At 40.2% G+C, this 16,156-nt stretch overlaps 1 protein-coding gene across 1 annotated transcript in view; it reads left to right on the top strand.

Annotated features, from left to right (window-relative positions):
• STON1 (stonin 1) overlaps positions 1 to 14,371 on the top strand; it is a 32,775-nt gene extending 18,404 nt beyond the window's left edge. The window contains 9 exon segments of the mRNA XM_057432398.1: positions 5,031 to 5,132; positions 5,435 to 5,558; positions 7,203 to 7,258; positions 8,466 to 8,559; positions 9,392 to 9,618; positions 9,620 to 10,006; positions 11,539 to 11,823; positions 12,563 to 12,652; positions 14,177 to 14,371. Of these exon segments, the coding sequence (XP_057288381.1) occupies positions 5,031 to 5,132; positions 5,435 to 5,558; positions 7,203 to 7,258; positions 8,466 to 8,559; positions 9,392 to 9,618; positions 9,620 to 10,006; positions 11,539 to 11,823; positions 12,563 to 12,652; positions 14,177 to 14,284 (1,473 nt within the window). The 3' untranslated portion in view covers positions 14,285 to 14,371.
• Positions 14,372 to 16,156: the final 1,785 nt, after the last annotated feature.

The following is a 16,156-nucleotide window of genomic DNA, read 5'->3' as shown; positions in this document are numbered from 1 at the left end:
GAGACTAGAGTGCTGTATGAGTCAACAGCTGAAAACAAAGGGAGCATGTTAGAGAATACCTTTAAAATAAAATTACAGTTCCGCCCGTGTCAAGGCATTTCCATGAGGACTGCCAGGATTCTGCAACCGGTTCCTCCTAAGAATGATCGCGTTTACTTGGAAAGAAGGGCAAGATGGTATGTGTAAAGCATGCCTGACACAGAATTCTGCAGTCCTGCGGTTGAGCAGCCGAGCTTCTCTACAGCAGCAATGCTGCATTTAAGCAGAAGAGGGCATTCGTTACCAAGCATCTGAGTTTGCTGAGGGCTCCGTTTCTAGAGGGAAGGCATTTCTAAACCGGTAAATTATTATATATATATATTTTTAATGATTAATAAAGGTTCATCATCCAAAAATAAATCTTCTCTAGACATCATGTACCAAGAGGAGTAAAAATAATTACAGATTAAAACCTGTCTAGTAAACGAATGTTCGAGGTGCCCTTAAACAACACTATCCCAAATGCTGACAAAACCCCTAAAAATCAGGAGGGTTTGAACAGCATGCTAATCTTTTCCATAGGTTGACTTCGAAAACTCTTGTGAGCTGTTAAAGACTGCAATGGGGAGAGCTGGACTGGACTTTCATTAGAACCAAGTCTAATGAAACCTGGATGCTGCTCCCAACTGGCATTTATGAGCTTGGGCAAAAGATTTGGTGTGTCTGTGCCTCAGTTTCTTCTCTTAAAAGCGGGGTTATATTTAACAGAAACCATATGCATGAAAATCACGACAGGGCTGCACTTTGTACTGCAGGACACTGATACTAGGTTATCACCAGTATCAAAGCTGGCCAGTCAGTATGATTAATGCTATTCACAGACAACTGTGGCTGCTCCCTCCCTGGCAGCGTTCAAGGTCAGGTTGGACAGGGCTTGGAGCAACCTGCTCTAGTGGAAGATATCCCTGTCCCTGGCAGTGGGTTGGAACTGGATGAGCTTTAAGGTCCCTACCATTCTATGGTTCTATATTTGAATATTTTTTTCTTGTTCAGAGAAGATTGATTTTTTTCAGTGTACACCAGTCTTCCTCATGCTGCTCAGCTGACACTGCTCACAATGCTTGGATGAAAAGACACCTTCTCTGGGAATTTGTAAAAGAAATTATATAAAGTATGTTGCTAGACCTCAGGTGAAAGCAGATGTGCCTTGGTGTAGCATGAACTGCACTCTGCAACCTCCCTGTGCAGTTTGGAAAGTTGTATTCCCACTCCCAGCGTTTGCTTTCTCTGCAGAGATAGCTGTGTACAATCAGGAGGCTTAGCCTGTTGTCCTTTGCATGAAGGGAGCTGACAGGCTGACCTTGGTGACAGGAGTTTTGGTATTCACTGGCAATACAAAAGATATCATTTATAACAGATGGGATATATCCACAGTGCCTTGTGCTGGTGGGATGTGTTAGGTATATGCAAATACAGAGACATGCAGTCAACCTGAAATGCAGGTGAATACCATTTGCTTTGCTCTGCAAGTTTTAATGTGGACATAACCAAAGTAACCCCACCATTATCTGAGACAGCTGAGACGTCCTCTGCTATCAAGCTCCCCGACCTCTGTTTCTTTTTGAAGTTAGGCATAGAAATTGCACTGATTTAAGGCACTTTGTAATCCCTAGATAAACAAAGGGTGGTAGAAGGCAGGGAACTGATTTATAAAATCTTCTTTCTGCACTTCCACCTTTCTGAAGCTGCTGTGCAGTGTGCTGGCAGATAGATGGCTCAGCATCAGGTTTATCTGCCTGATGAGTAAGTCGCAGCCAGTTGCAGGATCACCATCTGCAACCTCCAGGGCCCAGTGGGATCCTCAAGGCTGCAGTCATCCCTGCTAACATGACAGGACTCACCAGACAGGAGAAGAATAACGATGCTCATGGCAGATCACCATCCTAGGCAGTTTCAAATAAGCACCATGCTTTAAAAAATAAATGTTTTATCACTTAAATTATTCTGTAAGCAAAGTAACATGAGGAAAAGGCTTGCCTTACAGCTCATATTCAGCTGTTCTGTATGCCCCGCAAGGGGCAAGCCTTTTCCTCACGATGATGCAGGGCATACAGAACAGCTGAATATGCAACTGCCGTTTAATTCAAGACCCAGACAGTGTCATTAAACAAATTTTGTTGCAGAGCAAAATTAGTTCAATAGCAAATTGCATTTGTCTCATTCGTGAATATTATTATGGATGTTGCTTCTTTGTTGTTGTTGTTGTTGTAGGTGTTAGTCTAGCTATATAATTAAGGGTCTGTCAGTATTTTCGTTACAGTCTTTCCATTTTTTAGGATAAGTCAGCCTTAAAAATTAAAGCTTAATGGGTGAGTTGCCACATGCCAAATAGCACTGTACCAACACAGCTATCTAAAAATTGAAAGGGAAAAGAAGGGAAAAGAAAAGATGGTGTTTCTAGGTTCTCGGAATCATAATGGCAACACCAGTCCACGTACAGAAGGTGTATAAAGACCAAAGTGTATATTCTCCTACACATGAGATTAATGAACATTTTTCCAGATGAGCAACTGCGAAATTGGTAGATCTCTGTATTAACGTGAACAGATTGCTGCAAATGTAAGCAGTAATTTGTGTAGTTGCACCAGATTGCTGCTGCTTAACTGGTAGCTTCAGCTATCTTCCTGTTTATGGGGTAATAATGACTTCAGAGTTTATTAAAGCAAAAGAATATGCTTTTGTAGCCAGCCTTCCTAGGTGTATTGTGGCACCACGGGTAACTGGCTCTCCAAACAAAGCCTCCTTTCCCCTATGCTCATAAGCTGAAGCTTCAGGCTATTGCTCAGGGCCTGAACTACAAACCGGGCCCCTTGGCGGCCTTAAGCTCTGTGCAGGGGCAGATCCCTCTCTTCAGTCTCTGAAAGAAGAAACCAGCGTTTCGTAACCATCACCCGGATACCATGGGGTGTTTCAGGGCAGAGGGGACAACAGCCAGCACAGCAAAGGGAAGGAAGGAAGGAAGAAAGGCCGACGAGGGCCTGGGCGGAGCCGGCGGTGGGTAGGCCGCGTTCCCGTGGCAACGGCGCCATAAGGCGGGAGGGCGGGTAGAGGGCGGTCAGTCGTGTGGCCGGCAACATGGCGCATGCTAACCTTGTGGTGAGCTGCCGTGAGGCTGAGCTCCGTCCCGTACCGACAGCGCCGGCGGGTACCCGGGGCTCAGGGGCTGTGAACGGCTCGGTGGGGTCTGGCTGCCTCTCCGTGCGGGAGAGAGAGGTTGGCGCCAGGGTCCTGGGGTTGGGGCTAGGATCCTGGCCGTGGCCTCCTGCTCCCTGGTGCCCAGGAGGAGCCTCCAGTTTTTCCCTTTGCAAGGCGTTATTTTTTAGGCGGTGATGCTTTGAAAAAAGCGTTTTGTAGGAGGCAGAAGCATCGTGGCAGGTGTTGGTGAGAGGTGCTGGGTAGCTCCAGGCGTGGAGGGATGCTGTGCAAGCCTAGAGGTGACAAGGAGAAAGGTGGTGGCTTTTTGCCCCCTCCGGGGTTCATCTTCTGCTGCCTTTCCTTAGTGGGGACTTGAGAGGATGTTTCAGATGACAGTAATCCCAGGGAAGCCTTGGAGGGTTCACTTTAAGACTTGCTTTTGGCTTTTTGTTTTCCCTGCCATCCCACTGGAGTTTGTGGGTGCTGGCAGTTCCAATGTGGATGGCCTGGTTCTGGCAATAAAAGCTGTGTGTGTGAAAGCTGGAGTACAGTAACATCTGCCCTGTGACCGTTCCTCTCTTAATGTGGAAACATGTAGTGTTTGAATTGTACAATCGCTATGTATAGGTTTCATATAGCGCAATGGATGTTCTAACTATAACTTGGCCGTCCTGGAGAGAGGAATGGGCCTGTTGAAAGATTTCAGTTCGGTTTCTCTTCTGGGTTAGTAACGAAGGCAACGCATTTGCCATTCAGACTAGTGAGCACTACTTAGTGTAGTGGTGCAAGAGTAATTACTTGTTTTCTCCTTATCTTCCTAGTGTCCTGAAATGTGGGAGAATTGGAGATCTCTAAGCTCCCATAAGAAAACGTACATGAATGTGGTTATTTTAAAGTAGTGCTATGTTATGCTGGAAGCTTTTTGTAAACAGTGTAACTTTTACTTCTTAATAACTTACAGGTTTTTTGGTTTTGTTTTTGTTTTTTTTTTAAACAAGCTTTTATCATCTTCAGTTTAGCACAGCTTTAGAGCAGTAAATTTGATATTGTTAGGAAAATATAAATTAATATCCTGGAATCTTAACTTCTGAGGTGTCCTGAAAATCTCAGCTTTATCTTTCACCTTATGTAGGCTGTTCTGGTGTTAGTGATAGTCAGTTTAAACTTTAGCAGTTTAAACTGCTAAAAGCTTATTTTACATTTGCATCTGAGTGAGTCAGTCTTCTAGCTCATGTCTAGACCTGTTGTCCAGGTCTGACTAGAGGATCAGGATTTAATCACTGACATGAGTTGGGCTCCTGTTGTATTATAAGATGAATGATACGTATTGAAAATGAGCATTAAAATTTCCATAGCTAAATTACTATACAGCATCAGACTATTGCCACAAAGAAAAAAGTAAACTGACTCTAATTGCTTGTAGGTTGCTTACATTGTGCTTTTGGTAGAATTGGCACATCTCAGTGTTAGTAGTTTGTGTTGGTTGGTCTTTAAGTTAGGTGTGATGACACTAGAATGATACAGTTTTAAACTGGCATTTGAGATGTGCTTTTTTATTTCAAAACAATATGGCACAGCAACTGTTTTTGTAATATTTCTAGGATTTTCTTAAGCATTACTGTAGCACAGAAGCCAATAATTTGAGGCTTGAATCCAGTATTTTTCCAGGGATGTTGGATTTAAAAGAATAAATGGTCTTGCAGGCCTTTGCACTTGGGAATATTCAGTTTATTACACTGCTCTGTTTGTGTTCTTCAGTTTGTAACAGTAGTTTTTACAGCAAGATTAGATTGGTGCTGTCATTTCAAATGACTTAATGTTCATCTTAACTTGAAAATTTATTTTCTTAAACACAGGCCAAACTATACAAGTCTGTTATTGAAGATGTGATTGAAGGTGTGCAGGAACTCTTTGCAGAGGAGGGTTTAGAGGAACGGGTTCTCCAAGACTTGAAGCAGGTTTGTCAGGTTCCCCTGCATTAATAGAAGATGTGTATTTTATTTTTTTCTTTTGGTATGGTGCATCTGACCTTTTGTTTGCCCTCTGTTTGCATATTTTGTCCTAACTTAAAGTTACAAATATCCCGTGAATGATGTGTTGGGCTACTGGAAGGCGGAATTCAGTGGTGATTGTCACTGTGTTTGTTGGATGGAATCAGTCAATTTACTCTTGGAAAAAACAGGAGTATGTGATGATAATTTTAGCTGTGCTTTGTTTTTAAAGCTGATGTCTGTTGACCTTCATAAAAATCTTTCTGCAGCGCTGGGAAACCAAGGTGGTGCAGTCTAAAGCAACAGAAGGTTTCTTCAAAAATAGCCACCATTCTCAACGGTTTACCCTGCAGTTGCCACAGAATCTTCACCGTGTTTTGCAGGCTTCAGCAGGTTAGATGTTGTTGATTACAGCAGATGCAATTTAAGAATCACTTAGTGATTCAGAAATCTTTTTGGAAGACTCGAAAGTTCTGGAATAATCTTGATTTATGATGCTTATGTATCCTTGTTTAGGATGATGGGGAATGGTAATTATTTGAAAGCAGAATTTTACCAATAAAGGACAAGTTAAACTTTGATAAACTAATGTCCTGTCTACATGCTTGTAATCGCCTGTTTATTTCCAGTAGCAAAATTTGAAGAGTGTTTTAGCCACTTCTGCAGTCCAGAAGTGTAACCCTTCAATTGCAAATGTACCAGTAGGGTTAAGCTTTCACTTCCCCTTTTGATGTATGGCATGATGTATGCAGAGGTTGTATGGCACAGTTGTGCCATGCAGCTCTGATGTTGTGTTGGGGTTTAATCATATTCTGCATTGTTTAAATGTAATCCCTTGCTCAAACGGAAAAGTGTGTTTTTTGTTTGCCTCTCAGTTAGTTCTCCTAAAGCAGTATTCCCTTTGCAGAGAAGTACTTGACTTTCACACAGCCTCTCACATCAGGGCCTATCAGTCTCAATTAAGTCCAGCTGACCACTGTGGTAATGTTGTGATAGACTGTAATGCTTAGCTGAGATTTCTCCCAGTGAGGAGCCATTAGCTCTTCTCCCTGTAAGGACAAATAAACACAGACTCATGAGATGATTTAATTAAAACCTGTGTTGTAGTGCACTTCAGGGTTACGCAGGGACTCTTCATCTGTTTGTTTTGTGGGGTTTTTTGTTGTTTTTTTTGTTTTTTTCTTTTGCAGTCTTTATAGTTGAATGGGCTGGTTTTGGAGACAGATGTTCTACTTATTCCATCTGGTTAAAGGGAGTATACTTTTGAGTTTGTTTGCTATTGGAGGCTTTACATTTAATGAGCTTTACTTTGTTACTCCTAGTTTTTGGAAGAGCAATACTAAGGCAAAACAATCTGTTGAAGCCAGTGAACTTCTTATTTGCTGTTTTGTTTTTGGTTTTGTTTGTTTTTTTTTAATGTGCCATGGCTAGGGATTTTCAGTGTAGTTAGGATTACTCAGTTGTTTGCTTCTTGAAGCCTGGGAAAGTTTTTCCTTTGGTTTATCTTCACTGAAGTCAGTATTGAGTGCTTTAGAAAATCCCACCCTAGTGTTCCTACTATTAGCACTATTGGATTTGATATAGTGCAGAAAAATACTCGTATACTTTCCACTTATTTACAAGGCAGTACATTTTACATATGCGTTCTTGGTCATGTTAACATGGTGGTATTGCACATCTATCCGTGTAATTGATAGCATGTAGAAATGACATGCTTAATTTTTACAGTGCAGCTTAAACAGATCAAATAGTTATAATAAATATTTGTCAAACAAACAAATCTCCAAGACCAGCTTTTAGTAAAATACAAGTTTTGTAAGTTCAGGGTATAATCTTTTCCTCCCTCAAGCACAGCGTAAGCTTGAAGCATCATTAAGGGAAGTATATTTAAGAGCCTTACCTCGATGTGCTTGTTTGTTGATCTAATGAGTGTGAACTGAAATCAAATTGCTTTAGTTTCAGCAGTCCTTGCTGTAAATTACTGAAAAATCAACTGTGTCTGAAAACTTAACATTTTTATATTTTTTGGTTTTACAGCTTCTTTTGTCATCCCAACTGCCAGAGGTTTTCAGCATTTTACAGCAGTAGACCCGGTATGTAGCTGTAGTGATGTTTTCTTTCAATTTTGATTAATCTGAATTCTAAATGATTGCCAAGTTGTTAATAGGCTTAAGGGGAGGCAAATATTAAGTATTTTCCATGTATAGATCTTCAGAACAGCGTTTAGGGACTGAAAAAGTAGCATTTCTCATTATTTCACGTGTCCAATATGGCAAGAGAGCAGGAGTCCTGCTGAGAGAGAATAAACAGCTAAGGAAACTCGTTGTTGCTTCTGGTCCTTTTAGTTACTTATTTTTTCTGAAAACCATGCAAAAATTAGGAGTCTGCATAGAGAGAGCTGTAACTTTGCTGCTTCTGTTTGAGCAGTAAAAAGGGATGGGATATCTACCAGTTGGTTTTGCAAGCAGTGCAGCCAGAAGTGTGTTGGAAGATGTGGCTGTGTGTGTTTAGCCCATAGGATGGAAGTGTAGTAGTGGAAATACACATCTACAGATCCTTTTTTTAATCACTGGGTGTTACAATAATTCATGGTTGGGATATGCTAGTACTAGTGAAGCTGCGAGCAGCATTATCCATGAGATATAGAAATCACCCAGAAGACGATGGGTGTTTTTAGAGTTGACAGGTTCTAAACTCTGGACATGGCAAAATTTCTTTAGGGAGAGGCTGTTAACTGTCAGAGCTTGATGTATTTACTGAGGCCTCCTGAGCCTCAAGCTAACTAGCTGGCCAGGCTGAAATATAATACAGAGAAGATGTTTGTGTAATGTGCAAGATTCCTGATTTAAAAACTGGAATTCCCTGGAACAGCTAGTTTGAAAGGGAGACGTATATCCAACTCCACTTTCCAGGATTAAAAATGAATGTGAAGTGACTTCACAGGCCTAGGCAAGGAGCCTGTGCTGTTTGGAGTAATGCATAAGCTTAGGATAAAGTGGCTCTGACTGGAAAAATACTTTTCTGGATGGTGTGTACATCGAAGAAGTAGAGGAAAGTGTTCTCTTAACAAGAAGGAAATGTGATAATTGGAAAATAGGAAATACTTGGGACAAGTTATTATCCTATCAATATAGAATACTCTTTACATGTCTGAGTTTCAAAAGTCTGAAGCAACTCTTCAGTAAAGATGATCACAAAAAGGCCCTTGTTGATGTTTCAGCTGGTTATGTTATGTGTGACATCTAGGGCCCTAGGAGATAAAGTATTCACTGTTTCTTAATGAAGCTCTTGTGTATCTAGGGTGCTTCACAAGCAGGTGCAACTCTTACTCACCCTTCGGGTATTGCTTATCCTGTACATGTGCCAGCTGGAGTGATGCTACAGACAGCATCTGGTAAGATTAAGGAGATGTAAAATGTTACAGCATGTGGACTATGTGTGGGTAGTGAAAGATGGTGCTGAGAACAGTAAATAGGAAGTTAAAGTATAGGTGGGTGGAGCCATTTATCCTTCACTTTTTTTGTCATTTGTGACTGCTGCATAGGGAAGTAATAATGTTGGTTAATTAGTGTCTCAGTTGTGCACACTTGCAGGTTAGTTAACATGGGCTGCCACCTTATTTTGTTTACAGTTGCTCGCAAATGTGCTCCTTTGTCAGTCTGGGCACACGTATGTCTTCGTATATGAGAGACAATCTTCCCTTCTGGTGCTTTGGAATCAAATTGATTTTTTTAATTCAAATAAAATCCAGTCGTTCATTAACCTTTTTGCTTACGCTCTTTTGTTGATAAAACTGCCTATAGTGCTTGTACAAAAATGTGCTTGAACTGCTTAGGGTGTGATGAGTGGCACGCTTATTTCTGTCATAGATTGACTCTTCTTTCCAACAGCTGTTCTTTGATGAGATCTTATGTCTCTGGATACCTATTTTAGGTATAATCACTAAGGTTTGGAGACCTATAGGCTGATATGAGTGACTGTGTGTAAGCATGTGTGTGGGGAAAAGAATAATTAAATGAAATTGGGAAGTTAGCTCTGGCATCTCAATTCTAACACTGATAAGAATAACTAAGGATTAAATCTGGGGAAAGTACTGCTTTGTAGGCATCCTGTTTCTCATGATTTGCCTTCATGTTTGCTATTGGTAATTAGTGGTAAGAGGACAGTGACCTGGATGAACCTGTAGTTTAACCTGTTGAAGCAGTTTGTAACTCTTCTCTTTGTAGGGCACCTTTATAAGGTAAATGTGCCTGTTGTGGTCACGCAGACCACAGGAGATGTGAATATTCTCCATCATCCTGTTCAGCAAATGTATCAGCCCCTTGGGCAGCCTTCAGTTCTGCAAGCCAATGTTGCTAGTGTTGCACAGGTGAGTGATGTCACTTGTGAAAAATGCACAGCATCTTCTGCTGAAATACTGCAGCCCCAGGACGCTGCTGTCCAGCACACCATGTTTTTTTCAGCCAAATGTCATGGAAAAAACCAACCTGGAGAACTCTGCCAATACGTCTTTGGTCCAGCAGCCCTCTGTGAGTCAGCAGCAGCTTCCAACTGATGCAGCATTAAATCGGTGTGCAGACTCGACAGAAAAATCCCAGCATGGGAGTCATCACACAGCTGTGTTTACTCCAGAATCCTCCAACGGGTTTTCTCCTTCTGAATCCCTGGCAAACAACTCGAGCAGTGTGCTGTTGGATGTGGAGGAGCAGTTAGAAATTCAGCTTCAGGAGTCAGTGCACCAGCAGGTGTCTGATGATATCATTGACCTGATTATCATGGGCAACAGTTTGGATGATGGCAGTGTCCTGAAAAATCAGGACAGAATTGCTTCCTCTGACAAGGTAAGACCTTGTATTTCTCAGCTGGTGAAAATACATCCATTGGAGATAGTTGGTTGAAGTATTGTGAGAAATGTGACAGAGGGGTTGGAATCAAATGATCTTTAAGGTCCCTTGCAACCCTAACCATTCTATCATTCCATGTGATCTTGAGCTTGTTTTGAATAGCAGTAGCTGACTGTTCAGTTTTACATTAAGAATTGTTCACAAATGTTGCTGAAATACTGGGATGGATGAGAATGTCAATCTAAATGCTAAAAGTGGAGTGGATTGATATATTCTTAGACTTACTGACTATTTTGGGGGATTAGAGTTGGGTTTTTTTTTGGTGTGACTGAGCAGACCTGGATGACCCTTTGAGAACTCCTGTGTCATTCTGACACTCAATCTGCATATGGATACTGCCCAGTTGTGGGCAAATTGCTTTGTGATTTCACCTGGAGTTAGTTTTAACTTGTGTGAAGAGCATTGAGAATGCATATTAAGTATGAAAAGTCAGATTTGGTAAGTGAAAGTTTGCTGGAAGGAAATGCATTTCCTTGGTGGGGTTGGGGGGGGTTTGAATCCCAAACAAACTAGAATTTGGCTCAAGCTGTGAGAAAAACTTGAATGATTTTAATTAATAAGCCACTTTCTTGACCTCATCTAATTTTTGTTCCAGAAATTATTTGCAGATGTTTGAAGTTCAGGCTGGTTTGCTGACTTTGAGTTGTAGTGCTTAGATGTGATTGAAGCAAATTTATTAAATGCAAATTTAATAATGGTAATGACAAATGGCTGTAAATTGAAAGCGTGTTCTGTTTCTCATCTGAACTTTGATGGCAGGATGATGAAGACTGTCTGTAGTAAGAATGGAAGGTCAAAACAAAGTATGATTTTTTTTTTATTTTTTTCTTTCTTGAACTAGAAAGTGTATGTGGAGGAGAATTAAGTGCTACAATAAAAATTTAATGAGAAACTGAAGATGGCTGAAAGCTGAAGGCCCTTTTATGCTCCTGTGAATGCTCTGTTTAGGAATTCTAGCACTTTTATGAACAGTAACTTGTAGTACTGAAATACTGTCTCTCTCAGCTTATCTCTTATTTAAACAAAGCATTTTGATTGAGTTGAGGAAGAGGGATGAGTTCATATTGACTTCTATTTCAAAAATGAAAAATGCTATTTTTTGGGGTGGGGAAGTAGTTTATTTCATTTTGGGGGGTTGATTTTGGAGTTTTCTTTGCAATAGAAATTCTAAAGGCCTGCTCTATCAACTTCTTAAGTTGTTTGAGTAGAATACTGCTTAAAGAAAAGTCTAGGAAAATGTCTTTCTATATTGCTGAGGAATATATGGCATGGATTCCATTTAAGCTTAAGTGTAAGAACAAGATTTGCAAATGTACTCAGGGTTTACGAGAAGGCCAGGAGTTGAAACTCTCATTGCCCCAATTTTGTCACTTTATTAAACAAAAATCTCAGGCTTTGAGGCATTTAAACAATGATAGCTATGTGGTGTTAATTCACAAGCTGTCTCTGGTTTGTTTTCTTCCTGTCAGGTGGAATCCACTGTGCAGATGGAATCTAATTTACGATCAGAGAAGGATATCTGCAGTGACATTGAAGGCATAATTCAGCTAGATGGTACTGGTGATTCTTCTCCCAAGAAAGAAATAGTGCTTACAAAAGATAGGGAGGAGAACGCATTCATTGGTGGTGTTGAATCAGAGGATCTAAAAGTTCTGGATGATGAGGATGATGAAGAATGTGGCAGTACTTCGGACACAGAGTCTAGCAGCAGTGGCGGTGATAATGAAGATCCCCAAATAGATATAGTTGAGGAGGTAATTTACTTTTAAGCCTTGTGATGCACAGTGTGATAGGATATCCATCTTGACTGTTGAATTGTTTGACCCAGCCTCATTCCTGGTATGTGTAATGCAGAGAATGCATAGTTAATTTAGATACCTCTTGAGATAGAAGGTACTGATGAGAAATTATTTGAGCTCATTCTGAGGACTGTGGACAAATGAAAGAGACTTTGAGAAGTCAGTTGTTTATTGGATGAATTAAAATACTTAATCACCAGAATTAAAGTTCAATAGTAAAATGCTGGCCTCAATGGGATGGAGTTCTGCTTTTTAATTAAGTAAGACCTGGATACAAATCTAGGTTTCTTTCCCTTCTGAAGGACCCATGGGATTAGATAGAGAACAATGTGATACAAGTACATAACATTTCCTAGGAAAAGGGTTTCCTTGAAGATATGCAATTTTGTATTCTGGAGATTCACAAGAGAACCAACTCCTAGCATCTGGACTTAAAATGAATGCTGGTTGATTAGTAGTGTTCCAGTTACTGGGGTCAGTTTTGTTAGTAGTCTTGCTTTTTGACCTGTTTTTTGTTTAGAGTGTTTCTGAGAATGTAAAGGTGCTTATGAATGAGCTCTGTACAACATGGTCTTCATAGCCTCTAGGTCTTTATTTTTTCCAGTGGTAACCTTTATTGTTCTAGGTGTGTTTAATGTCAAGTATATTCAGTGCTATTCTGAAAGAATGTATAAAATACAATTTTAATCTCTAGGACCCCTTAAATTCTGGTGATGATATCAGTGAACAGGACATTCCAGACTTGTTTGACACCGACAATCTGATAGTTTGTCAGTATGACAAGGTAAAGTATAGTTTTATTTTTGATCCTTAATTATTCTAAGTAATATCTTCAGCAAGTCCATGGTCTACTGTTGGTGCCATTTAAAGGAAACCTGATGCTGTAATAACTGAGTGTTTAAATTACGTGCTCAGCTGACAGTAAGCTGAAGACTTACCTGCTGTTTTCTGAAATGAGGATAATCAATGGGTTTATAATGGCCTATTACAGGAAAGGGGACCAAACCCTGCAAAACAAAGATTTGGGAAGCAGCAGAAGCTTACGTATTTCCTTAACTTTTAAGTAGTATCAACAGTACCATCGACGGATGAGTGCGTTTTCAGCCATGGATTAAGACTTTCAAAATGGGTAACAGAGGAGTGCATGTACTTTCTTTTACACTTCTTTGTCTTTGAAGTGCTCACTGAGTTTTTCCTACCAGAATTCTGTTCTTTGAAAAACAAAGAAGTTAAGGGCCATTTTGTTCTCCTTCATTTTAATGTTTAAAATTCAATCTTATTTTGAACTCTTGAAGATCATATTGAAGTTAGGAGTATTTAATTTGGTTTTGGACACTTCTTTGTCAGTAGTTTAAAAGCTGACAAAACGAAGTCCATGTTTGATTTAGAACCAAATATGGACAGATACGTCTATAGTTTGCTTGAGAACTTTTGGCTTTTATTCTTTCAAAACTGACTAGTGATATTTTTTTATGTGTGTTCACCTAGGCCTCCCTTAGCAGTGTCTGTGTTTTAGGAAGTAGTGAGGTGCGACGAAAATTATTAGAGTGTTACTGAAACGAGTAATTTGGGAAAACATGGTTAGAGAGGTGTGTTTAGAAGATGCACCTGAAATGAAGCCTCAATGCTTGTGTTGCATTGAAAAAGTATGCAAGGTTTTTGAATCTGCTTAATTCAGTATATAAAGAATGCATTTGGCAAAATTGTCTTATTTTAATCCCTCCTTTTTCCTTCTGGACTTGAAAATAGACTGATTAGAATCCAAGAAAATTTCTAGGGGTGTTTAAAATTCCTCCTTTTAGCATTAAATATTTTCTTCAGTATAGATTGTTTTGCAGGCCTTTAAAAAGAAGTGGAATATGCAAACACTTTCTTATGGGTTTGCGTGGCAGTATTTGCTTTTAAGTGATGTTTTCCTCCTTTGGCCTCATCCTAACGTCTGTATGCACACAGTATTGCTTTGCAGTGTGTACTGGAGAAGAAAACCACTGCAGTTTAGTTCAGCCATACTTGTTTGCAGGATGCAGTATATTTTGGGATTGATGAACTCGTGAAATTGCTCCATTATTGTCTTTGTTTCCTGTCACACAGCTCCCTTTGCTTCAGGAGCTGGGGAGATGCTAAGATTCAGGAGGTTGTTCCCTTGTGTGTTCAGTGACAGTGGTTCGCATGTTTTGGGCTATCAGGATTTTAGAAGAAAATCAAGGTTTGTAAACCAGGTTGTGCTTAAAACACTCTCTTTAATGGATGGTCTAAGATAGTATTTTGGAGCGGGGTGGGGTTATTGATTTATTTTTTTTTCCTTCAGATACATCGAAGTAAGAACAAATGGAAGTTCTACTTAAAAGATGGAGTGATGTCCTTTGGGGGTAAAGACCACATTTTTTCAAAAGCCATTGGAGATGCAGAGTGGTGAAACCTCCCTGAAGTACGTACTTTAAGGCTGTGGCACTATTCCCTTACAAACCTTCTGTGAAACAACTTGTCTTTTTTTGCCATAAAAAAACCAGCAAAACAACAAAGCTGTGATAAAAATATGCAAAAAGTGTTGTTAATATGTGCAAACTAAACCACATTATTCTTAGCTACTCAGTTATCTTCACTGTTCTTTTCTGATTATTTCATTACTTTTCTACACAAGAAACATCATTGGAATAAGTATCGTTAACGACTAGAATGCTGAACCTGTTTGTAATTCAAGAAGCTAGTGCAATAGTAACTGGCTAAATGTAAGTAAATATTGGTTCTGTTAGTTTTCTTTCCACATATTTAAAAAAAGAGCTAAAGTATGAGTTGAAATATAAAGAAATATAAAACTACACTGTTATTGGTTATACTGTGCATTTCTTTTCAGAGGCTGCTGGGTTGGAATAAGAGCAGCATATCTGCAGGTTTGAAACCTGTGGTTGTTTCAGCTGTGTACTTTTCTCTCCCCTTTCCTTCCTCCCTTGCTTATTTTGTTGTTGCTTTGTGGTTATTTGACTTCATCTTAAATACAGGTGCTTAAGATTTAAGTCAGGAAATGTGGATGGGAAGACCTTTGAGCTCTCAATATATGAGAATTAGTATTGTTTATTCTATACCTTCAGTCTACTGAGATGCAATGAACAGTGAGATTTAACATTAAAATGTGATTTATTTTCACTTCAATGCAAAATCGTTTAAGTTTGCTTCTGTACATATCCACCACATTCTGGGACTACAGACCAGTAAGCTGTGAATGATACAAATTGCGCATGATAATAAAATGTCATCTCATACATGTTTCAAGCAGAGAGTTGTGTTTGTGTTCCCTAAATATAAACTTTGCTTAGAGAAGTGTGTCGAAGCCATACATGTGACAGTAGCTCATCCTGCATTCCTAGCAGTCCTTAATAATTTTGTTTGTTCCTCTAGAAGTAGAGGTCAAAAAAGTTCTGTGCCCATCTGGGCCATAGCCTTTCAGAGCTACAGCTTTCTTCTGGCTAGCTCTGGTTCCTTCTAGGGCAATACTGGAAACTAAATGGTAAATCCTCAGCAAGGTTGACTTAGAGTGGAATAATCCTCCTAGAATCATAGAATGGTTTGAGTTGTAAAGGACCTTAACGCTCATCCAGTTCCAAACCCTTGCCATGGGCAGGGGTGCTTTCCACTAGACCAGGTTGCTCCAAGCCCCATCCAACCTGGCCTTGAACACTGCTGGGGATGGGGCAGCCACAGCTTCTCTGGGCAACCTGTGCCAGGGCCTCAGCACCCTCACAGGGAAGAATTTCTTCCTAATGTCTAATCTAAATCTTCCTTCTGTCAGTTTAAAGCCATTCCTTTTCTCTTGTCACTACATGGCCTTGTAAAAGTCTGTTAAGCTTTCTTGTAGGCCTCCTTTAAGTATTGGAAGACTGTTACAAGGTCTCCAATGAGCTTTGTTTTCCTCAGGCTGAACAAGCCTAGCTCTCTCAGCCTGTATCCATCGCAGAGGTGCTTCAGCCCTCAGAGCATCTTTGTGGCCTCCCCTGGACTCGCTTGGGCAGGTCCCTGTCCCTCTTGCGTTGGACAGCAGTACAAACAAGCACATGGCACCCCTCCGTCCTGTCTGCTTCTTTTACATCTGCTGGAAGAAGACATCATGAGACAAGTTGTTTTTTCTCTGCTCCCTTAGAGGATGTGGAGGCCTTGAAGAGAAAGAAAAGAACAGGTGGAGAGAAGGAATATATAGAAGAAATGGGGGAAGGAAAAAAAAACACTTGTGCTGATGGCATAAGCAATTGAGATGCTTTCCTTGTGGGATATGTTTTCAACAGCTATTGAGTTT

This window comes from Pezoporus wallicus, unplaced genomic scaffold (assembly GCF_028554395.1).
Source record: "Pezoporus wallicus isolate ANWC-B61680 ecotype Strahan unplaced genomic scaffold, APGP_CSIRO_Pwel_v1 contig_3267, whole genome shotgun sequence".
NCBI classification, from domain to species: Eukaryota; Metazoa; Chordata; class Aves; order Psittaciformes; family Psittacidae; genus Pezoporus; species Pezoporus wallicus.
This window is presented reverse-complemented; position numbering and strand designations above follow the sequence as displayed.